Genomic DNA, 26,533 nt, shown 5'->3' on the forward strand with positions numbered 1-26,533 from the left:
TCCCTGAAGGGCGGATCCCCTCTCTCGTTGTGCTGTCATGGCTCCTGAAAAAACACTGCTACCAGGTAAGTAGCGTACGTATTTTTGACCCAGCTAATAAAAGACCTTTTTGGACATTTTTGTCTGTTTTTCAAATAAAATGGATTGTGTACTAGATCATTTTTTCTGTTTTTGTCTTTGCAAAATGGATAAAAAAAACAAACTACTGGACATATGAACAGACCCTTAAGGAGGCATGCATGTTAAGCTAAAGTTGGCCCAACTCACTGACATTGATGGGTTCAGCTGACGGTCTGAGCATGGGGCACCCAACAAGTGTTGTTGACGGAATAAGCATCCAGTTTGTCTGATTGACAATCGTTTTTGTTATCTACCGTAAGTAAGCTGCTGCCAGAGAGGTCTGTCTGCGGGTCTCTTTTAGAAAACAGACGTACTCGACAGAGCGAGCGCTCCTGTGTGTCGGAGAGGCGGCTGAGAGAGCTGCCGGTTGAACCATGGTCCGGCTGACAGCCATCTAGAGTGTATTGGGGGCTTTATACTGGACTACTCAGAAGAAAACCAGGAAATGTCCTAATAGTTCTAGAAGACCCTCTTTGTTGTGGGTCATTTCAGTTGTCCTTTGATTTTCTTTTGAAAAACTTTTCTGGTATTATCTACCGTATATACTCGAGTATAAGCCGACCCGAGTATAAGCCGACCCCCCTAATTTTGCCATAAAAAACTGGGAAAACTTAGTGACTCGAATATAAGCCTAGGGTGGGAAATGCAGCAGCTACCGGTAAATGTCAAAAATAAAAAGATACCAATAAAAGTAAAATTAATTGAGACATCGGTAGGTTAAGTGTTTTTGAATATCCATATTGAATCAGAAGCCCCATATAATGCTCCATACAGTTCATGATGGCCCCATAAGATGCTCCGTATTCAAATATGCCCCATATAATGCTGCACAAATGTTGATTATGACCTCATAAGATGCTCCATACAGACATTTGCCCCTTACAATGCTGCACAAATGCTGATTATGGCCCTATAGGATGCTCCGTAGAGACATTTACCCCATATGCTGTTGCCGCGATAAAAAAAAAAGTCATACTCACCTCTCGTCGCTCAAGCCCCCGGCACTTGCTATAGACGCCTTTCTCTGTTCCATCGCCGGGCGCCGCTGCGTCTTCTGCACTGAAGTTCAGGCAGAGGGCGGCGCGCACAGTAATCGCGTTATCGCGCCCTCTGACCTGAGCATCACTGTGGAAGTCTGAGCCCGGCAGTGGAACACGGACAGGTGAATATCGTGCAATGCCCCCGTTATACTCACCTGCTCCAGGCACGGCCCCTGCACGTCCCTGGTTCTCCGGGTGCTGACAGCTTCTTCCAGCATTGAGCAGTCACTGGTACCGCTCATTACAGTCTACTATGTAATTGTCTAAGGGTCACTTCTGTCTGTCTGTCTGTAACGGAAATCCCAAGTCGCTGTTTGGTCGCGGCAAAACAGCCACGACCAATCAGCGACGGGCACAGTCCGGCGGCAAAATGGCCGCTCCTTACTCCCCGCAGTTAGTGCCCGATTCGTAGTCCCCTCCAGTCAGCGCTCACACAGGGTTAATGGCAGTGCTAATGGACCACATTATGCCGCGGTGTAACGCACTCCTTTAACGCTGCTATTAACCCTGTGTGACCAACTTTTTACTATTGATGCTGCCTATGCAGCGTCAATAGTAAAAAGATCTAATGTTAAAAAAAATAAAAACTCGTTATATACTCACCGTCCGTCGGCCTCTCGGATCCAGAACAGGCCTTTCTCGCTCCTCACGACGCTCCGGTGACCGCTCCATGCATTGCGATCTTGCGAGATGATGACGTAGTGGTCTCGCTAGACCGCAATGCACTCTTCAGATTGGAGCGCGCGAGGAGCGTCGGTAACCGCTTCGATCCAGGGGCCAACGGAAGGTGAATATATAACTATTTTTTATTTTAATTATTTTTTTTAACAGGGATATGATGCCCACATTACAATGTACTACGTGGGCTGTGCAATGTACTACGTGGGCTGTGCAATGTACTACGTGGGCTGTGCAATGTACTAGGTGGGCTGTGCAATGTACTAGGTGGGCTGTGCAATGTACTAGGTGGGCTGTGCAATGTACTAGGTGGGCTGTGCAATGTACTAGGTGGGCTGTGCAATGTACTAGGTGGGCTGTGCAATGTACTAGGTGGGCTGTGCAATGTACTAGGTGGGCTGTGCAATGTACTAGGTGGGCTGTGCAATGTACTAGGTGGGCTGTGCAATGTACTAGGTGGGCTGTGCAATGTACTAGGTGGGCTGTGCAATGTACTAGGTGGGCTGTGCTATGTACTAGGTGGGCTGTGCTATGTACTAGGTGGGCTGTGCTATGTACTAGGTGGGCTGTGCTATGTACTAGGTGGCCGGCAGTGAACAATCAGCGACAGGCGCAGTCCAGCCACGAATTGGTGCGGGATTTGAACCACGCTTCGCTAATTGGTCGCGGCCGGCCGGATCCTGTGTATTCAATGTATTCTAAAATCTTCATAAACTACATACATATTCTAGAATACCCGATGCGTTAGAATCGGGCCACCATTTAGTAATGAATATGCGGCCCCACCCCTATGGGAGTGGAGTCGGGTCTATATTCATTACTGTAATGAGTGGTACCATGTGACCGTTCAACACAGGAAGAAGTTATCGGCGCCTGGAGAACCAGGGACATGTAGGGACAGCGCCAGGAGCAGGTGAGTATGATTAGGCAGCCCCCGCTCCCCCTCCCCTTTGACCCCTGGGAATGACTCGAGTATAAGCCGAGAGGGGGACTTTCAGCCTCAAAAAATGGGCTGAAATTCTTGGCTTATACTCGAGTATATACGGTACTTAGATTGTGTAGAATAATACTGTATTGTCTGCAAGTGTCATTGCCCACGGGACAGGATAATGTAATTAGAGGTTTCTGCGAGGAGCTGTAAGAACTTATTTTGGGAAGAGGTTGAACTTTGGTTGTGGAATATTGAGAACATTGAGGCGGTTCACGTAGAGGCAATGGAACTGTTTTTTGTTGTTGTTTTTTTCTTACACAAAAAGAACTGAGGCCGGTGTTGCTCTTTAGTATTTTCTGCTGATGCTTATGTTTCTAGTGGCGCTCGCTGCTATTGTGCACACCCCCTCTCCTCACAAACTACAGTACTAGAGTAGATGAAGTTATTTTGTGCTAGATTTTAATACTGGTTATAATTTAAACAGTGAGATGTTGAAAAACAGAATAATTGGATTTTTAATTTTATTGTTTACTGCTCGTTACCGAAGTTACTGGCCACTGCTGCAGTCTTGGCATCGGTGGTCGGTTTCCTAGGCAAAGGGCACACGCTTATCTCCCGTTCCATGCAAGCTTTAACGCTCCTCTGCTACCAATGCAAAGCTGCCTCATAAAGTGGCATTTAAGGGCGCACAGCTCGGTGCCAGCAGCAGGAGCGAGGGCCGCAGAGAAGATGGGATGAGACCAGCTAAAATTATCGTTAGCTATAGCTTACTATTTGCACTTCTCTGTAGCTGGAGTCATACACAGGAATAAATTCCATACACTTGGCTGAACAGTGACTAGGCCGAAAGCTATCTCGTCTGACTCTCCCATACAGAGGGGCGCTCGCTTTGCCGAGCACGCCTGTGATCTGTAAGAGACCAGACATACCTGGAAGTGATTCTCCCAGAGAACAAAAGGATCAACAGTCCGAAATCAGATAACCCCGATCCTTAAAACCCCGACTCCACTGACATCTATCACGTGACAGTCGTGAAGCCCCTACGCACATTAGACTGTCAGCCGAAGCCGTTCATATCAGCTGGTTTGGCCAATGTTGGCCCAATGTTACGGGGAAAAAAGTACAATTTCTGATAAACCAGAATTAGTCTCAAATAGAAAAAACCAAAAACAACTAACCTAAACAATAATCTTTATTTCAAAACCATTAGATTAAAACAAGCACGACATCCCAACTCCTTATGGTAGGAGTGGGTCTATAAAAAACCCGGTCCTGGTGGGAGAAGGGCAAAAGTACAGGGAGCAAAAAAGATGGACAAAAGATCCTATATATCCCTAATATCTGCTCCCTGCCTATCTGCGGAGGTTGGCACCCTCTTGGACGCAATATGGCGCCCCCGCTCCTCGTCGGCTGGCCCTAAATACCCTACAGGTCCCTTAATGTGATGATATCTAATAGGGTAAACCGACAACCCACACACACCAAATACCAGGTAATAAATCACCAACGTAAAAGCCCAGCCGGGCTGGTCTGACCGTACAGAGCCCTATACTCTATAATACTCCGCTGATAGCTATGGCTACTATGCCCTAGGGAATCCCTAATCAAGAAACCCTGCCTGTCAGCGGAGGTTGGCACCCTCTTGAACGCAAATGGCGCCCCCGCTCCACGGCGGCTGACCCTACTGACCCTCACTGTGTCCCTACAAACGTAGGTGAATACTACACAGGAGGGGTGCCTGAGGGACTAAAACGGTGACCCGTGACTCTGAACCCTTCTAGCTTCGGACAGACCATACAAAATACACACAACAACACACACAAGCTGATATAAGCAACACTATATTGAGTATTTTGTTGCAAAAGACAATATGTACATGAGTAGAGATATCTTTATTCTAATAATATTGCAAAGAATAATATATTCACATAGCCACAGGGTATTTCTAAGGTGCTTAAAGCGGGGTGACTGATAGACGTAATACCCCCACCATCTGAGGAGATATACACATATAGATAGACCAAGATACACTATCCTCAGTGTTGAAGCCAAAACCTAGTATCCCAAAAATGCACTCATGTTAAATACATGTCAATAAAGCATCTAAGATTGGTGAAATTTACATAAATAAAATTAGAAATAGAAAACCTGATCCACTTATCTGCGGTCAGGTTTCGCCTCTACGCGTTTCCCCCCCATGATGTGGTTCCTCAGGAGGCATATGGGAAAAATAGACTTCCGTGTGTTCAAGTCACATCAGAGATGAATGCTGTGCCCGGTTGTGGATGCAGAGAGTACACCGGCCAAAAACACCCCCCTTAAATAGTCCCTGCCTTTAAGGTGAAAAAATATAGGGGCTATAAATCATACATACATACCGCTGTTTATATCGTCCCATCACTACACAAGCATGAGGGGCCCCATGGTAGCCCCGGTGACCGCTCCATGCATTGCGATCTTGCGAGATGATGATGTAGTGGTCTCGCTAGACCGCAATGCACTCTTCAGATTGGAGCGCGCGAGGAGCGTCGGTAACCGCTTCGATCCAGGGGCCAACGGAAGGTGAGTATATAACTATTTTTTATTTTAATTCTTTTTTTTAACAGGGATATGATGCCCACATTGCAATGTACTACGTGGGCTGTGCAATGTACTAGGTGGGCTGTGCAATGTACTAGGTGGGCTGTGCAATGTACTAGGTGGGCTGTGCAATGTACTAGGTGGGCTGTGCAATGTACTAGGTGGGCTGTGCTATGTACTAGGTGGGCTGTGCTATGTACTAGGTGGGCTGTGCTATGTACTAGGTGGGCTGTGCTATGTACTAGGTGGGCTGTGCTATGTACTAGGTGGGCTGTGCTATGTACTAGGTGGGCTGTGCTATGTACTAGGTGGGCTGTGCTATGTACTAGGTGGGCTGTGCTATGTACTAGGTGGGCTGTGCTATGTACTAGGTGGGCTGTGCTATGTACTAGGTGGGCTGTGCTATGTACTAGGTGGGCTGTGCTATGTACTAGGTGGGCTGTGCTATGTACTAGGTGGGCTGTGCTATGTACTAGGTGGCCGGCAGTGAACAATCAGCGACAGGCGCAGTCCAGCCACGAATTGGTGCGGGATTTGAACCACGCTTCGCTAATTGGTCGCGGCCGGCCGGATCCTGTGTATTCAATGTATTCTAAAATCTTCATAAACTACATACATATTCTAGAATACCCGATGCGTTAGAATCGGGCCACCATTTAGTAATGAATATGCGGCCCCACCCCTATGGGAGTGGAGTCGGGTCCATATTCATTACTGTAATGAGTGGTACCATGTGACCGTTCAACACAGGAAGAAGCTGTCGGCGCCTGGAGAACCAGGGACATGTAGGGACAGCGCCAGGAGCAGGTGAGTATGATTAGGCAGCCCCCGCTCCCCCTCCCCTTTGACCCCTGGGAATGACTCGAGTATAAGCCGAGAGGGGGACTTTCAGCCTCAAAAAATGGGCTGAAATTCTTGGCTTATACTCGAGTATATACGGTACTTAGATTGTGTAGAATAATACTGTATTGTCTGCAAGTGTCATTGCCCACGGGACAGGATAATGTAATTAGAGGTTTCTGCGAGGAGCTGTAAGAACTTATTTTGGGAAGAGGTTGAACTTTGGTTGTGGAATTTTGAGAACATTGAGGCGGTTCACGTAGAGGCAATGGAACTGTTTTTTGTTGTTGTTTTTTTCTTACACAAAAAGAACTGAGGCCGGTGTTGCTCTTTAGTATTTTCTGCTGATGCTTATGTTTCTAGTGGCGCTCGCTGCTATTGTGCACACCCCCTCTCCTCACAAACTACAGTACTAGAGTAGATGAAGTTCTTTTGTGCTAGATTTTAATACTGGTTATAATTTAAACAGTGAGATGTTGAAAAACAGAATAATTGGATTTTTAATTTTATTGTTTACTGCTCATTACCGAAGTTACTGGCCACTGCTGCAGTCTTGGCATCGGTGGTCGGTTTCCTAGGCAAAGGGCACACGCTTATCTCCCGTTCCATGCAAGCTTTAACGCTCCTCTGCTACCAATGCAAAGCTGCCTCATAAAGTGGCATTTAAGGGCGCACAGCTCGGTGCCAGCAGCAGGAGCGAGGGCCGCAGAGAAGATGGGATGAGACCAGCTAAAATTATCGTTAGCTATAGCTGACTATTTGCACTTCTCTGTAGCTGGAGTCATACACAGGAATAAATTCCATACACTTGGCTGAACAGTGGCTAGGCCGGAAGCTATCTCGTCTGACTCTCCCATACAGAGGGGCGCTCGCTTTGCCGAGCACGCCTGTGATCTGTAAGAGACCAGACATACCTGGAAGTGATTCTCCCAGAGAACAAAAGGATCAACAGTCCGAAATCAGATAACCCCGATCCTTAAAACCCCGACTCCACTGACATCTATCACGTGACAGTCGTGAAGCCCCTACGCACATTAGACTGTCAGCCGAAGCCGTTCATATCAGCTGGTTTGGCCAATGTTGGCCCAATGTTTACGGGGGCAATAAAAAGCTGCTACGTGTTGATTTCATGCCTTCCCCTTTTATTTTCTTCTGATGTAGAAAGCTGATAGACCAGTGTTTTGTATAATCTGATTATTTTAGGCACTTGGTTGTCCAAGACTTTTCTATTCATTGACTAACCTAAGGAAATACAATCTATACCTGATTGCTTGGAAGGGGAGGGGGGCGACACTTGGCAAATCCGCAATCAGCTGTTCCTGCATATTGACCCTCTATTCAAAGCAATAGGGGGTGGATGCGCAGTACCCAGCTGTGGCTACCCTAGACTTGATGAAGCTGCGCAGCTCTGCAACTGAACACTTCCTTCCGGCTGATCGATGGGGGTTCTGGGTGTAGTAGCCCCTCTGATTTTATGTTTATGGCCTATCCTTTGGATAGGTCATGAATATCAGAAGTCCAGCGAAGTACCCCTTAACCTATCAAAGACTGCTTCTCCAAATGTGGACAGTTCAAGTGTGGTGGCGCCTATAAGGGCTGTGGAGTCGGAGCCCATTTTGGTGGAGTCGGTGTCATGGAAATTGACGAGTCAGGGGTTTGGCTTACCGACTCAACAGCCCTGGCGCCTATGATATGTGGATTTTTGTGATCTTGAATAACATGTAACGTGCTTCCACCCCTCTAGCGCCATCCGTAGTATTGTTTAGCTTTACCTCCTGTCCATGAGCGACTCTTGCTCGCTATGTCTCGCTTCTCGCGCCAGGCAGCCGGCGTGAGCAGTAGCTTGGAGAGGAGGTCGGTTGTGGAAGATAAGCGCCAAGTCTTCTCCCGTCTGTTTGAAATGTATCTGTCATGTTAATCAGGAAAGCCTGTTTTTGTGAAAATGTTTTCCAGATTACATTGGGGTTTCTTATGCGATTACTGCACTTTTCTTTGAAGTCCTGTAATGTTTTCCGTTTCAGATGGGTCTCGGCTTTAGCCCCGTACACCACAGACTAACATTTGCTTATGGGACGCGAGATAAAATCTGCTCCCCGCTAACCTCGTGCTTGTAAACATAGAGATGTTTCTTGTAGACGCGACTAGTCTGCCCTCCGAGATGACTTTGCATTACTATGGTGGGAGTGGGGAATAATCCTTCCTGAATGTTTTACCTCTTCAGTCCTTTTGATATGAAAATATATTCAGAGTAATCCAGGCAATATGGGCAATCGGACAGATCTACGGGAAGGGATTGGGGGTAGGGTGGGTAAGGCCTGCAGCAGCCATTCATCATCGCTAATCTACAGCTTGTAATCTTTCAAGATTTATTGAATTACCACCTAAGAGAGGCCTTCCTGGGCTGCATTCATAACCATGATGTTCAGAGGGGATTCACTCCATAGCTGGGGTGGTCTTCCTCCCTTCTGCAGAACAGATGTTTTGTTTTTTTCTTTTTTCTTTTTTTTGTGTGCTAATTTTACAAAGTGCTCATTAAATGTCACTTTATTCAGCGATGCCTCCATCCATGTGAGCATTATACGTTTACTGTAGGCTCTACAATTAAGTGCACAGAATTAGGGTAAGAAGTGCGGTCCGAAATGTGGTATTTTGCTGGTTAGGCTACCTTCACATTTCCGTCTTTTGCAGACCGTCACAATGCGTCGTTCGTGGAAAAAACGCATCCTGCAAAGTTGCCTGCAGGATGTGTTTTTTTTCACATAGACTTGTGTTACTGACGCATCTCGACGTATGGACATACGTTACATACGTCGTGCACTGGATGTGTCGGTATTTGGCGGACCGTCATCGAAAAAACGTTCGTACGTTGTGTCCTGCATTTTTTTTTTTTTTAACTGCGCATGCCCTGCCGGAACTCCACCCCCTCCTCCCTGGGACTTTACAATGGGCAGCGGACGCGTTGAAACACTGCATCCGCTGCTCACGTCACTTACAAATTCACAAACTTCCATCAGTACGTCGCACCGATGCTTGGCGACGGCTGAGTACCGACGGAAATGTGAAAGAAGCCTTAGGGTGGTTTAGACGAACGTATTCTTTCATCTGTGTTTTGTTTGTTTTTGCACACAGACAGGCTTACTTTGGATCCGTGTGCTGTTTTTCATATAGACATAATGTCTATGTTGGGGGGGGGGGGAGACCAAATCATAGCATGTGCTTGTCTAATTTACGGACACTGACCCAATTTGCAGACGTGACTGGTTTGACAAAATGAGCAGACCATACGCAGTATGATGGCCGGCACCACCAACTCCTCTTTACGTCATTTGGTAGCCGGCGACACAGCCACCTCCTCACCCCAAAATACATAACATGCTGGCCTCCGCCACCCCTCTCTATGCAGAATGATGGCCAGTGCCACAGCCGCCCCATCCTCTCTACATATGCAATATGATGGCCACCACCACCCCCTCTATACACAGTATGATGGCCTGTTACACAGCCACCCTATCCCTTCCACATACGCAATATGATGACCACCGGCACCCCCTCTGTACACAGTTTGATGGCTGGTTCCACAGCTGCCCCATCCCCCTCCATATTCACAATATGATGGCCACCGGCTGGATGTGAGGTCTGTGTGTCCCTCTGGTAATACAGGTTGGATGTGAGGTCTGTGTGCCCCTCTGGTAATACAGGCTGGATGTGAGCCTGTGTGTGCCTCTGGTAATACATTCTGGATGTGAGGTCTGTGTGTCCCTGTGGTAATACAGGCTGGATGTGAGGTCTGTGTGTCCCTGTGGTAATACAGGCTGGATGTGAGGTCTGTGTCTCCCTCTGGTAATACAGGCTGGATGTGAGGTCTGTGTCCCTCCAGGTTGGATGTGAGGTCTCTGTACCTCTGGTAGTACAGGCTGGATATGAGGTCTGTGTCCCTCCAGGCTGGATGTGAGGTCTCTGGTAATACAGTCGGGATGTGAGGTCTATGTGTCCCTCTGGTAATACAGGCTGGATGTGAGGTCTGTGTCCCTCCAGGCTGGATGTGAGGTCTGTGTCCCTCCAGGCTGGATGTGAGGTCTCTGTACCTCTGGTAATACAGGCTGGATGTGAGGTCTGTGTCCCTCCAGGCTGGATGTGAGGTCTGTGTCCCTCCAGGCTGGATGTGAGGTCTCTGTGTGCCTCTGATAATACAGGCTGGATGTGAGGTCTGTGTGTCCCTGTGGTAATACAGGCTGGATGTGAGGTCTGTGTGTCCCTTTGGTAATACAGGCTGGATGTGAGGTCTGTGTCCCTCCAGGCTGGATGTGAGGTCTGTGTGTCCCTGTGGTAATACAGGCTGGATGTGATATCTGTGTGTACCTCTGATAATACAGGCTGGATGTGAGGTCTGTGTGTCCCTCTGGTAATAGAGGCTGGATGTGAGGTCTGTGTCCCCCTCTGGTAATACAGGCTGGATGTGAGGTCTATGTCCCTCCAGGCTGGATGTGAGGTCTCTGTGTGCTTCTGATAATACAGGCTGGATGTGAGGTCTGTGTGTCCCTGTGGTAATACAGGCTGGATGTGAGGTCTGTGTGTCCCTGTGGTAATACAGGCTGCATGTGAGGTGTGTCCCCCTGGTAATACAGGCTGGATGTGAGGTGTGTGTCCCCCTGGTAATACAGGCTGGATGTGAAGTCTGTGTCCCTCCAGGCTGGATGTGAGGTCTCTGTACCTCTGGTAATACAGGCTGGATGTGAGGTCTGTGTGTCCCTCTGGTAATACAGGCTGGATGTGAGGTCTATGTCCCTCCAGGCTGGATGTGAGGTCTCTGTGTGCTTCTGATAATACAGGCTGGATGTGAGGTCTGTGTGTCCCTGTGGTAATACAGGCTGGATGTGAGGTCTGTGTGTGCCTGTGGTAATACAGGCTGGATGTGAGGTCCGTGTGTCCCTGTGGTAATACAGGCTGGATGTGAGGTCTGTGTCTCCCTGTGGTAATAGAGGCTGGATGTGAGGTCTGTGTGTGCCTGTGGTAATACAGGCTGGATGTGAGGTCCGTGTGTCCCTCTGGTAATACAGGCTGGATGTGAGGTCTGTGTGTCTCTGGTAATACAGGCTGGATGTGAGGTCTGTGTGTCCCTGTGGTAATACAGGCTGGATGTGAGGTCTGTGTGTCCCTCTGGTAATACAGGCTGGATGTGAGGTCTGTGTGTCTCTCTGGTAATACAGGCTGGATGTGAGGTCTGTGTGTCCCTGTGGTAATACAGGCTGGATGTGAGGTCCGTGTGTCCCTCTGGTAATACAGGCTGGATGTGAGGTCTGTGTGTCTCTCTGGTAATACAGGCTGGATGTGAGGTATGTGTGTCCCTGTGGTAATACAGGCTGGATGTGAGGTCTGTGTGTCCCTGTGGTAATACAGGCTGGATGTGAGGTCTGTGCGTCCCTCTGGTAATAGAGGCTGGATGTGAGGTCTGTGCGTCCCTCTGGTAATACAGGGTGGATGTGAGGTCTGTGTGTCTCCCTGGTAATACAGGCTGGATGTGAGGTCTGTGTGTATCTCTGGTAATACAGGCTGGATGTGAGGTCTGTGTGTCCCTCTGGTAATACAGGCTGGATGTGAGGTCTGTGTGTCCCTCTGGTAATACAGGCTGGATGTGAGGTCTGTGTGCCCCTCTGGTAATACAGGCTGGATGTGAGGTCTGTGTCTCTGGTAATACAGGCTGGATGTGAGGTCTGTGTCTCTCTGGTAATACAGGCTGGATGTGAGGTCTGTGTGCCCCTCTGGTAATACAGGCTGGATGTGAGGTCTGTGTCTCTCTGGTAATACAGGCTGGATGTGAGGTCTGTGTGTCCCTCCAGGCTGGATGTGAGGTCTGTGTGTCCCTGTGGTAATACAGGCTGGATGTGAGGTCTGTGTGTCTCTCTGGTAATACAGGCTGGATGTGAGGTCTGTGTGGCTCTCTGGTAATACAGGCTGGATGTGAGGTCTGTGTGTATCCAGGGTGCTGATATGGCTTTAATTTCCTGAAAAAAAATAAATAACCCAAAACCCCTAAAATCTCTTGGGTTACTGAAGAAGCAGGGAATACACCTTCGATTTTTGGAGGCTCGGCTGTTGGATGCTGCTTACTTTGTTTTCAGTAATTATTGATTTATCAAGATGAAAACTTGCCCTAATTACTTTGTGGATTGGTGGATATATTTTAACACCGAAGAGAAGGTTATTTTAATTTCTTTGGAAACACCTGCCTGTCTTTCCCCTGCCCCCTTCTCCTCAGACCTCCCACCCCCAACCATACAATTCATGTCCGCTCTTCCAGTTCCTCCCTTTCCCTTTTGTATAGCGAGGTCTGTGTTGAGCGTCGTGGTATGACTGTGTGCTTCACTATACTTTACAGTGGGCAGTGCCCGGGCTTCTTGCACCTTGGCCCGTCAGCTGTAAGTGTAGGGTGGGAGAACATGAAAGAAAACACTTTGCCGATCTGCTTTGTTGCAGAAGTAGAATTTTTTCCAGGCGATTAACATGCATGAGCTATTTTTATGCACATTTTAAGTGCTACTTAAGTGTTTATTACATTTTTTTTTTCGGTGTGCCCAAACGGGGGTGATTGCTTGAATCCGAAAATGTAAGCTCCGAATGTGTAGATTTATACATGTATGGGATTTTTTATTTTACTGTATAACCATTTTTTCCCCATCATTAACAGAGGAGTGCGTTCCTGTATGACTAACATTTATTCCAAGGAATAGTAGAAAACTAGAAAGTACTTATCACTGTACCGTAGTCAGAAAACAAAATACCGCAGAAAAGGCGTAAATGCAATATTGAAACTAAACAGAAATATTCTGCATACATATAGTGCCGATACTTATTTATTATGTATGGATGTGTATATAAAGGAATGCTAAGCACGCAGATAGCGCATCTTGTACCGGATATGTTTGAGATTTTCCTTCTCTTCACTTTAAATGTGGTCGCCATATGTTGAGGATCTACATCCCCGTGTTCTGGTGATTTCTGGATAGAGTATAAACTTTTCTTTTTCCCCCTCTGTTTATGGTGTAAGGTCTTGTTTTCCCTCTTAAACTGTCATACACTATTAAGTGGATTGTCAAACTATATATATATACAGTGGGGCAAAAAAGTATTTAGTCAGTCAGCAATAGTGCAAGTTCCACCACTTAAAAAGATGAGAGGCGTCTGCAATTTACATCATAGGTAGACCTCAACTATGGGAGACAAACTGAGAAAAAAAAATCCAGAAAATCACATTGTCTGTTTTTTTTTATCATTTTTTTTTGCATATTATGGTGGAAAATAAGTATTTGGTCAGAAACAAACAATCAAGATTTCTGGCTCTCACAGACCTGTAACTTCTTCTTTAAGAGTCTCCTCTTTCCTCCACTCATTACCTGAGTAATGGCACCTGTTTAAACTTGTTATCAGCATAAAAAGACACCTGTGCACACCCTCAAACAGTCTGACTCCAAACTCCACTATAGTGAAGACCAAAGAGCTGTCAAAGGACACCAGAAACAAAATTGTAGCCCTGCACCAGGCTGGGAAGACTGAATCTGCAATAGCCAACCAGCTTGGAGTGAAGAAATCAACAGTGGGAGCAATAATTAGAAAATGGAAGACATACAAGACCACTGATAATCTCCCTCGATCTGGGTCTCCACGCAAAATCCCACCCCGTGGGGTCAGAATGATCACAAGAACGGTGAGCAAAAATCCCAGAACCACGCGGGGGGACCTAGTGAATGAACTGCAGAGAGCTGGGACCAATGTAACAAGGCCTACCATAAGTAACACACTACGCCACCATGGACTCAGATCCTGCAGTGCCAGACGTGTCCCACTGCTTAAGCCAGTACATGTCCGGGCCCGTCTGAAGTTTGCTAGAGAGCATTTGGATGATCCAGAGGAGTTTTGGGAGAATGTCCTATGGTCTGATGAAACCAAACTGGAACTGTTTGGTAGAAACACAACTTGTCGTGTTTGAAGGAAAAAGAATACTGAGTTGCATCCATCAAACACCATACCTACTGTAAAGCATGGTGGTGGAAACATCATGCTTTGGGGCTGTTTCTCTGCAAAGGGGCCAGGACGAGTGATCCGGGTACATGAAAGAATGAATGGGGCCATGTATCGTGAGATTTTGAGTGCAAACCTCCTTCCATCAGCAAGGGCATTGAAGATGAAACGTGGCTGGGTCTTTCAACATGACAATGATCCAAAGCACACCGCCAGGGCAACGAAGGAGTGGCTTCGTAAGAAGCATTTCAAGGTCCTGGAGTGGCCTAGCCAGTCTCCAGATCTCAACCCTATAGAAAACCTTTGGAGGGAGCTGAAAGTCCGTGTTGCCAAGCGAAAAGCCAAAAACATCACTACTCTAGAGGAGATCTGCATGGAGGAATGGGCCAACATACCAACAACAGTGTGTGGCAACCTTGTGAAGACTTACAGAAAACGTTTGACCTCTGTCATTGCCAACAAAGGATATATTACAAAGTATTGAGATGAAATTTTGTTTCTGACCAAATACTTATTTTCACCATAATATGCAAATAAAATGTTAAAAAAACAGACAATGTGATTTTCTGGATTTTTTTTTCTCAGTTTGTCTCCCATAGTTGAGGTCTACCTATGATGTAAATTTCAGACGCCTCTCATCTTTTTAAGTGGTGGAACTTGCACTATTGCTGACTGACTAAATACTTTTTTGCCCCACTGTATATATATATATATATATATATATATATATATATATATATATATATATATATATATATATATATATATATATATATATATATATATATATATATATAATCTATCTATCTATCTATCTATATATATATATATATATATATATCTATATATATATATATATCTATATATATATATATATCTATATATATATATATCTATATATATATATATCTATATATATATATATCTATATATATATATATCTATATATATATATATCTATATATATATATATCTATCGATATATATATATCTATCGATATATATATAGATATATATATATATCTACATCTATATATATATATCTACATCTATATATATCTACATCTACATCTATATATATCTACATCTACATCTATATATATCTACATCTATATATATCTACATCTATATATATCTACATCTATATATATCTACATCTATATATATCTACATCTATATATATCTACATCTATATATATCTACATCTATATATATCTACATCTATATATATACATATATATATATATATATATAATCAATCTCTCTCTATCTATCTATCTATCTATCTATATCGAAAGAGAGATAGTTAGATAGAGATATATAGATAGAGAGAGATGGCGAGATATATAGATTTAAAAAAAATACCTATAACTTGGATGGTAACAAATGTCAGAATGTAAAGCTTAAAATAAAAATCTTTTCATATGTGGGGGAAAAACATTACTCACACGTGCACCCTCACACCTACTTGCTCTGACTTAAATAAGGACTCGCATTCCTTTTTAGTCCCATTACCACTGGTGTATAGAATTAAGCCCCACCAGCGTGGTCCTGTAATAGGATGCCACCGGTGTAATAAATAGAAACCTATTATGTACATATGAATAATCACTTCTGTACCTGGCGTCTGATAGACGAGTCTGGGTTTCGTGCCTACGAGGAGAACGTTGCCCACCTGACTGCAGTGTGCCTACTGGAAATTTTGGAGGAGGAAGAATAATCCTACAGTGTTGTGCTTAAGGGATCGGACTCTGCTCCTTGAGGTGCTTTCATTCAGTGTCTAGTACAGGCCCGGTGACCCCGTTGAGGCATACATCCAAAATCCCCCTCCCCCCCAAAAAAAAAACTGGTTTCGGACGCATGTATAGGCTATAGTGATGAAGACAGAGCAAGCGTGGAGGTGGAGACTCAGACACAGTCTACTACGTCTATGTCCGCCTCCAGTAGGCGTACACTCTTGAAAATCATGCACGACAGAGTGCACATACACTGTGCCTGCACCATTCCAGTCTATGGCCCATCTGAGCATATGTCCGAATCCTGTTTTTGGGGGAAGGGTAAGAAGGAAGCACACTAAATGCGATGTGAAGGAACCCTTAGTTCCTTTTGAAGGGAATCTTAATTCTTCAGCACAAGACAATTGTAGCTTCCAACTTTTGTATGAACAGTTTTGGGAAGGCCCTTTTTCTTTCCCCCATGACTGTGTCCTAGTGCACAAGGTCCATAAAGTCATGGTTGGGGGCGTTTCAGTGTGGAAGAACTTGAAAAGTCCACACAGAGCCTGAACCTCAATCCCATCACACTTTTTGGCATCAACTAGCCCGAAGACTGTGAGTTGGGTTTCTCCTCCAACATCAGTGTCTGACCTCAATAAATGCTCTTTTGAAAGAAGGGGCTGCTCCAGACTCTTGGCCCGTTCACGTGACTGTATTTTCGGACTGAATGCTGTCCATGGCAAAAAAAAAAGCAATGTTTTTCAATGGGGTACCGCAGATGTGAATTTTCAATGACCGATATGCGTGAGAAATGAATCGTAGCGTGCACTAATTTCTTAAGTAAATCAGATGGCGCCCATTCAAGCCTATGGGTGCTTGCGAGAATGTCATAGAATACTAGTTAAGGAAAAATATTTGCAGGGCACTGATCAGTCAGTGATTCGTGGCTGCTGGACCAGAGTCTTGAGGACCACCTCCTCTCTGCTGGTAGCCCCGGCTCGACGACATGTCTGCGCCACGATACAATGATGTTACATCAAACCTACTAATCAGAAGAGTCATTGAGGGATGCTGTAAGGTAGGAGTAGGTTCACAGGACTCTCACACGGACTACCCACGAGACCTCGGAGTTCTGCAGATGGTTTTAGTTCCACAATTGTGTTTTTAGGGATTGCTATAAACCACACTTTGAAGCGCTCTGGTCCATGGACTGTTGACCCATTATGGAATACCAGATGTAGGTTATGGACGAGTGGTACGTTTTTTTGTTATATCGAATTTTGTATAGCGCATTTTAAAACTTCGAATATAATTTCATTGATTTTTTTTTTTTTCGTATTAATTTTGTTTACCGTATATTACATTTTTAATAATCTGAGTGAAATTTTCCAAAAACATTAGTTACTAAATTTTCTTTAGTTTTGCCATCTTTCCATGATCAGGTTCATTTGTGAAGGTTTGCCTTAATGGTTCAAGCGTTGAACTCCTCATTGCCCGGTCTACGGTTTACGAGCCGGTAGTTCTGCCATTGGTTGAATACTTTGGCAGGAAAACGGCGCAGGGTTCTCTCAACAATTAAATCTTTTTGTTTCCCTCCCTTTGACACGCTGGGTCGTTATGTGCTTACAGCACAATGGAGTGGCTAATGACTACGGATAATGGTAGCCAGGCTGGTTTTCCCAGGCAGCTGCTTCCATGCCTGGGATTAAAAAGCCTCCTTACACCGCTACTTATTAATAGTAATGTGTAACATGTCTCTGTCCCTCTATCTACATCAGTCTCTGGTTAGACATCAGTCCTCCTTAAATTCAGATAAAATTGACAAAATTAAGTTACTTGCCTTGTGATAAATTAAAATATGCAGTAATATTGTGTTTTGTTTAACGTTCCAGTAATATTTTAGATAGAGGGCTATATATTGTGAGAATTTTAATTAATTAAAAATAGCGAGCACCAACATTGTGTGAATAAATAATGCAGAAAAAAATATATAAATTCTAAAACTTTTCATTTAGTTTATTAAATTTAGAATCAAAGCGAACCTGTCAGCACTTTTTTTGTGTGTGTAATACATAGTATTGTATATGTGCCGTGATATGGCTGTGTAGGCTGTAGTCCTCCAACTAAAATTTATACTTTTTTTTTTTTTATTTGTAGGGATCCGATGTGACAGCCATGAGAAATCTAGTGTGGAAGCCATATGCAAATCAGGCTGCCAGTGCACTGGAGGCGTGTCCATTTCAAGTGTATTGACACTCCCCCAGTGCACTTTCACCCTGCTTTGAATATGGCGCATAGATTTCTCATAAGTGGCACATCAGATCTTAAAAATAAATAAATAACTAAATACTAATTTCTCTTGGAGGACAGCCACCTACACTGCCGTACCACTACACACTACATCCTTGTATTAATGTTTTAGCTGGTTCCCTTCTAAGGGATTCTCGTGCTCCGTTGTGGCCTGTTTACGGGCTCTTTGTTTTATTTTTTTTTTAGTGCTTTGGCATCGTCATCATTGTGGCTTAAATGACAGGTCACCGAACCTTCAGTGAATCTGCCTCCTATATTAAATACTGCGTTTGCGCATTTAATAGTGAGTTCTTTAAAGAAAAAAAAATTCAACTCTGGCAAAATGGTGGCTGCGCATGTGTAGTAACATCCATCATTTGCCGACAGATGCTGCTGCGCATGTGTCACCTCCGGTGCCATTTTTGTTTGAGCAAAAAAAAAAAAAATTGCGCTAGCAAAATGCTAGGAGTTTAACGTGTTTTTTTTTTTTGCAAATACCACACTGTTAACTGCACAAGATCAGTATATAAAATAGAGGGCAGGTCAGTGAAGGATCAGTGATCTGTCATTTAACCCACAAGGATGACCAAGGCCAGAGAGCATCTCAAAGCCCTGCCCACTGCCCCACCCATAGCCCTGCCCACTGCCTCGCCTGCTGCCCCACCCATAGCCCCGCCCACTGCCCCGCCCCAGAGCACGAGAATCTCGTTAACTGAAAATATAGATTAGATACCAACCACAAGACGGATTTCATCAGCCCTGGTATCATTGTAATCAGTATGACGGCACCGACCTGGCGCTGTCTGTAGGTTACTGAGCACAATCCTGCTGACAGGTTGCCTTTAAATTTCTTTTGTCACACCCCTTCTTCCACTCACCTTCTGGATTTCCTGCCAAACTGAAGGGTAACTTCTCTGCTTCAAAATGGTGTTTTTTTTTTCCTTTTAAACTCCTGTGGTTAACTTGTTCATTATTATTATTATTTTGTGGAACATAACTGTTTAGTTTACAGTTTCCGCAGGTGCGTTATACGCTTGCTTATTTGTCTATTCTCTTGATATATATTGTATTCATATGCTCGCTACTTTCCTAATAGAAAGTGATGTGCTATATCACCAGTACAGGGGAACACAGCAGTTACTGATTTTCTTTTTGGGAAGCGCTTTTCGAAAATTGAAAGTGGAAGTTTAGCTGTGGACACCTGTGAATATTCATTGTGTTACTACGGAACACGCCAATGTGTGACATGGAACAGAAGATGTCGTCTTGCTTTAGAAATTGCCGTATGTAGCATCTGTGTAGAGTATAAAAGCAATAAAGCCGTCTCCTTTCCCTCCTTCTAGCTGAAGATCCATCTGAGAACTTTGTCAGGCTCCGAGATTTCGTTCTCTCTAAACTTTGCCAAAATCTGCCATGCTTCTCTCCTGAGAAACTCCGTGAAGGGTTCAGTAAAGAGATGGTGACAGAAGCGCAGCAGAAACTCAAGATAAATAAGGTATCTGAACTCCAACGCCGGCCACGATGACTGTACACGACATCACTCTTTACATTGACAGGCTGGGGACTCGCACAAATTCCTAAGATCACAACTTGTAGAGGAAGAAGGGAAAAACAAGAACACTACATACACTATTCCATATGATTATCTGGGCTTCATGGGAATTCAGTCTCCTTTCATGAAGTTTCAACAGTAGTGGGAAAGCGATGAACTTTCCGCTCTGGTCTGAATGTAAGGAATACCCTAAAAATATACATTATTCACATTGCCTTAAATGGACAGCAATACGCAGTACTCTTATAGCCTGCTCCCCAATCTAATGGGGTTGGATTTTAGTGGTTGCACTTGTAACTGCTAGGAGGTGTATGTGTGTAGATATAGACAGTGATATAATTTATACAGTTATATGTGTATGCTGCAAAGACACTTGGTGACAGATATTTATTTATATATATATACACATATACTGCAAAGACACTTGGTGACAGATAAAGATATATATATATATATATATATATATATATATATATATATATATATATATATATATATATATATATATATATATACACACATACATACATACATACATACATACATACATACATATGTATGTATATATATATATATATATGTATATGTATGTATGTATGTATGTATGTGTGTATATATATATATATATATACATATATACACACACACACACACACACACACACACACACACACACACACACACACACACACACACACAGCCTTGCAAAAGTATTCGTTCCCTGGAACTTTTCAACTTTTTGGTGAAGAATCAACAACAGGTGGAACATAATTGTGAAGTTGAACAAAATTTATTGGTTATTTTAAATGTTTGTGGAAACTGAAAAGTGGGGCGTGCAATATTATTCGGCCCCTTTACTTTCAGTGCAGCAAACTCACTGCAGAAGTTCATTGTGGATCTCTGAATGATCCAATGTTGTCCTAAATGCCTAATGGTGATAAATATAATCCACCTGTGTGTAATCAAGTCTCCATATAAATGCACCTGCTCTGTGATAGTCTCAGGGTTCTGTTTGAAGCACAGAGAGCATCATGAAGACCAAGGAACACCACAGGCAGGTACGTGATACTGTTGTGGAAAAGTTTAAAGCCGGATTTGGATACAAAAGGATTTCCAAAACTCGAACCCCTTTCTGACCTCGGATGGGATAGTACGTCCGAGGTCAGATCCCCCTGCTTTGATGCAGGACTCCGGCGGTGAGCCCGCATCAAAGCCGGGACATGTCAGCTGTTTTGACCAGCTGACATGTGCCCGCAATAACGGCGGGTGAAATCGCAATTCACCCGCCGCTATTAACTAGTTAAATGCCGCTGTCAAACGCTGACAGCAGCATTTAACTGGTGCATTTGGCCGGAAATGAGCGCATCGCCGACCCCCGTCACATGATCGGGGGTCAGCCATGCATCAGAAGGGTAACCATAGAGGTCCTTGATACCTCTATAGTTACTGATCCCGGCTAGCTGTAAGCGCCACCCTGTGGTCGGCGCTCATAGCAAGCCTGCATTTCTGCTGCATAGCAGCGATCTGATGATCGTTGCTATGTAGCAGAGGCGATCGAGTTGTGCCAGCTTCTAGCCTCCCATGGAGGCTATTGAAGCATGGCAAAAGTTAAAAAAGTAAAAAAAAATATAAAAATTTAAATCACCCCCCCTTTTGCCCCATTCAAAATAAATCAATAAAATAAGTCAAACCTACACATACTTGGTATCGCCGCGTTCAGAATTGCCCGATCTATCAATAAAAAAAGGGTTAACCTGATCACTAAATGGCGTAGCGAGAAAAAAATTCGAAACGCCAGAATTACGCTTTTTTGGTCACCGCGACATTGCATTAAAATACAATAACGGACGATCAAAAGAACATATCTGCACCAAAATGGTATCATTAAAAACGTCAGCTCGGCACGCAAAACATAAGCCCTCACCCAACCAGAGATCACGAAAAATGGAGACGCTACGGGTATCTGAATATGGCGCAATTTTTTTTTGTTTCTTAGCAAAGTTTCGAATTGTTTTTCACCACCTAGATAAGAGAACCTAGACATGTTTGGTGTCTATGAACTCGTAAGGACCTGGAGAATCATAATGGCAGGTCAATTTTAGCATTTAGTGAACCTAGCAAAAAAAGCCAAACAAAAAACAAGTGTGGGATTGCACTTTGTTTTTGCAATTTTACCACACTTGGAATTTTTTTCCCGTTTTCTAGTACCCGACATGCTAAAACCAATGATGTTCAAAAGTACAACTTAATAAGCCCTCACATGGCCATATTGACAGAAAAATAAAGTTATGGCTCTGGGAAGGAGGGAAGCGAAAAACGAACACGGAAAAACGGAAAATCCCAAGGTCATGAAGCGGTTAAACATCCCAAGGAGCACTGTGCAAGCGATCATATTGAAATGGAAGGAGTATCACACCACTGCAAATCTACCAAGACCCGGCCGTCACTGTAAACCAGTGTTTCCCAAACTCCATTCCTCATGGACCCCACTGGTCATGTTCTCAGGATTTTCTTAGTATTGCACAGGTGGTGGAAGTTTTATCAAGCCCTCGGGAATTCTCTCACCTGTGCAACACTATGAAAATCCTGAAAACATGACCTGTGGGGTCCGTGAGGACTGGAGTTTGGGAAACGCTGCTGTAAACTTTCATCTCAAACAAGGAGAAGACTGGTCAGAGATGCAGCCAAGAGGCCGATGATCACTCTGGATGAACTGCAGAGATCTACAGCTGAGGTGGGACAGTCTGTCCATAGGACAACAATCAGTCGTACACTGCACAAATCTGGCCTTTATAGAAGAGTGGCAAGAAGAAAGCCATTTCTCAAAGATCGCCATAAAAAGTGTCGTTTAAAGTTTGCAACAAGCCACCTGGGAGACACACCAATGTGGAAGAAGGTGCTCTGGTCAGATGACACCAAAATCGAACTTTTTGGCAACAGTGCCAAGCGATATGTTTTGCGTAAAGGCAACACAGCTCATCACCCTGAACACACCATCCCCACTGTCAAACATGGTGGTGGCAGCATCATGGTTTGGGCCTGCTTTTCTTCAGCAGGGACAGGGAAGATAGTTAAAATTGATGGGAAGACGAATGGAGCCAAATACAGGACCATTCTTGAAGAAAACCTGTTGGAGTCTGCAAAAGACCTGAAACTGGAACTGAGATTTGTCTTCCAACAAGACAATGATCCCAAACATAAAGCAAAATCTACAATGGAATGGTTCACAGATAAACGTATCCAGGTGTTAGAATGGCCAAATCAGAGTCCAGACCTCAATCCAATCGAGAATCTGTGGAAAGAGCTGAAAACGGTTGATCACAAACGATCTCCATCAAACCTCACTGAGCTCGAGCTGTTTGCCAAGGAAGAATGGGCAAGAATTTCAGCCTCTCGATGTACAAAACTGATAGAGACATACCCCAAGCAACTGCAGCTGTAATCGCAGCAAAAGGTGGCGCAACAAAGTATTAAGTTAAAGAGGCCAAATAATATTGCACGCCCCACTTTTCAGTTTTTGAATTTCCACAAAAATTTAAAATAACCAATAAATTTCATTCAACTTCACAATTGTGCTCCACTTGTTGGTTCTGCACCAAAATTTACATTTGGTATCTTTGTGTGAAGCATGATCTGTGGGAAAAGGTTGAAAAGTTCCAGGGGGCAGAATACTTTCACAAGGCACTGTGTATATATATATATATGTGTGTGTGTGTGTGTGTGTGTGTGTGTGTGTGTGTGTATAGATCTATCTATCTCTTTCTGCCTATGCCCAGCATACACAAATCTGACAGTGGTGTGGGCGGGGCTATACAGAGCTCAGCATTTAGAGAACTGCTAGATCTGCAGCAGGTAATGGGATTTTTCCAAAACAGCAGTAACCACTAAAGTGACACATCGCGGGAGTCAGGATCTCCGTCCCTATATTATGCTGCTGTCAGATGGGCAGACTAAATACCTGGTGACCGATTCCCTTTTAAGTTGTCGATCATTCTTTTTTTTTTTTCCTAATCTGTATTTTTTTTTTTTTTTGTCCTGCTAAAATTTTGCTTCTGTTCTGATAGCAACATGCGAGGCGTGTTTATGAAATTCTTCGGCTTCGTGCAACGGACATGAGTGATCCTGAGAAATCCCGAGCTTACAGACTAGAAATAAAAAAACGACTTGTTGGCCCATATAAGGTACGGCTACAGCGTCTATCTTATGTCGTCAAATTAAAATTACTGACATCTGATACTAATTTGTGCTGTACCAAAAGCTAGGCATGTGAGCGCAAGCATTTACTGTTGGGACTCAGCCACTCGCTGTAATGGTATGGATACAGTCCAGAAATCGAAAAACATTTACTGTAGGGTTTTGGGTAATTGTCTTGTTCTTGGGGCTTTGTCTGTAGCCTCATGGCTTCCATTCCTAACAAAGCCATGACCGGCATTCTCTCCTATTTTCCCAGTGATTCTTGCTGGATCTCATTGTACTGGGAATCCATAAAGGTTCTGACTGTTTTTTTGACAGTATGTATAGCGCTGTATGTTAAGATAATATTGCAGTCAAAAATTCTGGAACATCAGAGTATTTTTCTGCCTCCTTTTTTGGTGCCTGTAAAGAGGGATAGGAGTAGAGAAGGGTTGAATCTTACTAATTTTTTTTGTTAAAAGCAAGGAAGACGTATACAGAATGTTTAAACCTTAAAGGGGTATTCCCATCTCCAAGATCCTATCCCAATATGTAGTAGGTGTAATAATAAGATTAACAAATGCCTCCAATTAGAAATGTAGCATTGTAGATTGTAAGCTCTCACGAGCAGGGTCGACTTATTGTGCTTCAATTATTGTATTGTTATCGTTGCTACTTATGACTTGCGTTTGACACTGTTAAACTGTAAAGCGCTGCAGAATATGTTGGCGCTATATAAAAATTATATAAAGTTTTTCTGATTTGCTATGTGTCTTTCCTCATGTGCAGGCATTACAGGACCTTTGGTATCCATAGTTACGACCACCGATATAGTGACAGATAGGTAGTCACTATTAACCATGGATACCTAAGACCGTGCAATTCCTGCACATGAGGAAAGAGACCTTGTGAATCTGAAGAACTATACTACATTTCTAATTGGAGGTATTTGCTAATATTATTATTACACCTACTACATATTGGGATAAGATCCCGGAGATTGGAATACCCCTTTAAGCATTACATTTGTTGCATACATTACTCATTGACTATAATGTAAAAAAAAAAATATACGGTCTCTTTGGAAGACAGAATAGCGTTGCAGACTATGCTCCTCTGTCCTTAATATTTATTATTCTCTAAAGTTAGTCAAACCATTCTTAAAAGTATCGTACTGGTACTTGGAATCAGAACACAGTAGCTATGGGACAAACGAATCTTTGGTTGATTGCAGTTTCGGCTTGTTCGACCGAGTGCTCCTGTGTTCTCTTTGGGAAAGACATGGCAATGGCTCATCTCTGGGAGAACAAAGCAGTCAAAAACTGGACATACACAATTAAAATTTTCCTCTTGAATCGGTTGTCCAGAGGCCCCCATACACATTAGACTAGACTATTAGAAGCCGTCATTAATGTGTATGTGGGGCCTTTTAGAATGGACTCGTAACTTCACATTGTTTTGTTGAGTCATTCAAGCATAAAATACAATGGGAGCATCAATTTGCCAAAAGCAAATTACAAACGTAAATTAATCATTGAATACTAATATGCTGCCAAATGCAGATCAGGTGAATCTTTTCCACACATCCAATGCAAGGAGCCTGAACTTCATGCAGCATATTGTTATTTATCAGCCATGTAATAGATGTCCCTGTGTTTTATGGAGGATACAGCAGCTTCTAAAGGGTCAGTCAACCATAGCTGCTTCTTAAAGGGTTTTCCTTAAGGTACCGTCACACTGAACGATATCGCTAGCGATCCGTGACGTTGCAGCGTCCTGGCTAGCGATATCGTTGAGTTTGACAGGCAGCAGCGATCTGGATCCTGCTGTGCCATCGTTGGTCGGAGCAGAAAGTCCAGAACTTTATTTCGTCGCTGAATCGGCGTGTGTGATGCCGATCCAGCGATGTCTTCACTGGTAACCAGGGTAAACATCGGGTTACTAAGCGCAGGGCCGCGCTTAGTAGCCCGATGTTTACCCTGGTTACCAGCGTAAACGTTAAAAAAAACAAACACTACATACTTACATTCCGGTGTCTGTCCCCGGCGCTGTGCTTCTCTGCACTGTGAGCGCCGGCCGGAAAGCGGAGCACAGCGGTGACGTCACCGCTGTGCTTTGCGGCTGGTGCTCACAGTCAGTGCAGAGAAGCACAGCGCCGGGCGACAGACACCGGAATGTAAGTATGTAGTGTTTTTTTTTTTTTTTTTACGTTTACGCTGGTAACCAGGGTAAACATCGGGTTACTAAGCGCGGCCCTGCGCTTAATAACCCGATGTTTACCCTGGTTACCAGGGGACTTCGCATAATTGGTCGCTGGAGAGCTGTCTGTGTGACAGCTCTCCAGCGACCACACAGCGACGCTGCAGCGATGGGCATCGTTGTCTAGATCGCTGCAGCGTCGCTAAATGTGACGGTACCTTTAGTCTCTCACTACACCTGTACCAGATACATGGAGGGGAAGCTGTGACCACTTCACCTCTTTTGGATGTTTCCTCCTTCTCCTCCTGCTGTTCTGGAACACACAGCAATCCATCTTGCATTGCTTTATATATCACATACATGCATTATGTAGACCGCAATAACAATCTACCCTACATAG

At 44.0% G+C, this 26,533-nt stretch overlaps 1 protein-coding gene across 1 annotated transcript in view; it reads left to right on the top strand.

Annotated features, from left to right (window-relative positions):
• The window catches only part of HAT1 (histone acetyltransferase 1), a 74,839-nt gene that overhangs the window by 47,247 nt on the left and 1,059 nt on the right, over positions 1 to 26,533 (top strand). The window contains exons 9-10 of the mRNA XM_069733140.1: positions 19,553 to 19,704; positions 23,826 to 23,942. Coding sequence (XP_069589241.1) covers positions 19,553 to 19,704; positions 23,826 to 23,942 — 269 coding nt within the window. The remainder of the gene's footprint in view (positions 1 to 19,552; positions 19,705 to 23,825; positions 23,943 to 26,533) is intronic.

The sequence above is a fragment of the Ranitomeya imitator genome, chromosome 7, assembly GCF_032444005.1.
Source record: "Ranitomeya imitator isolate aRanImi1 chromosome 7, aRanImi1.pri, whole genome shotgun sequence".
NCBI classification, from domain to species: Eukaryota; Metazoa; Chordata; class Amphibia; order Anura; family Dendrobatidae; genus Ranitomeya; species Ranitomeya imitator.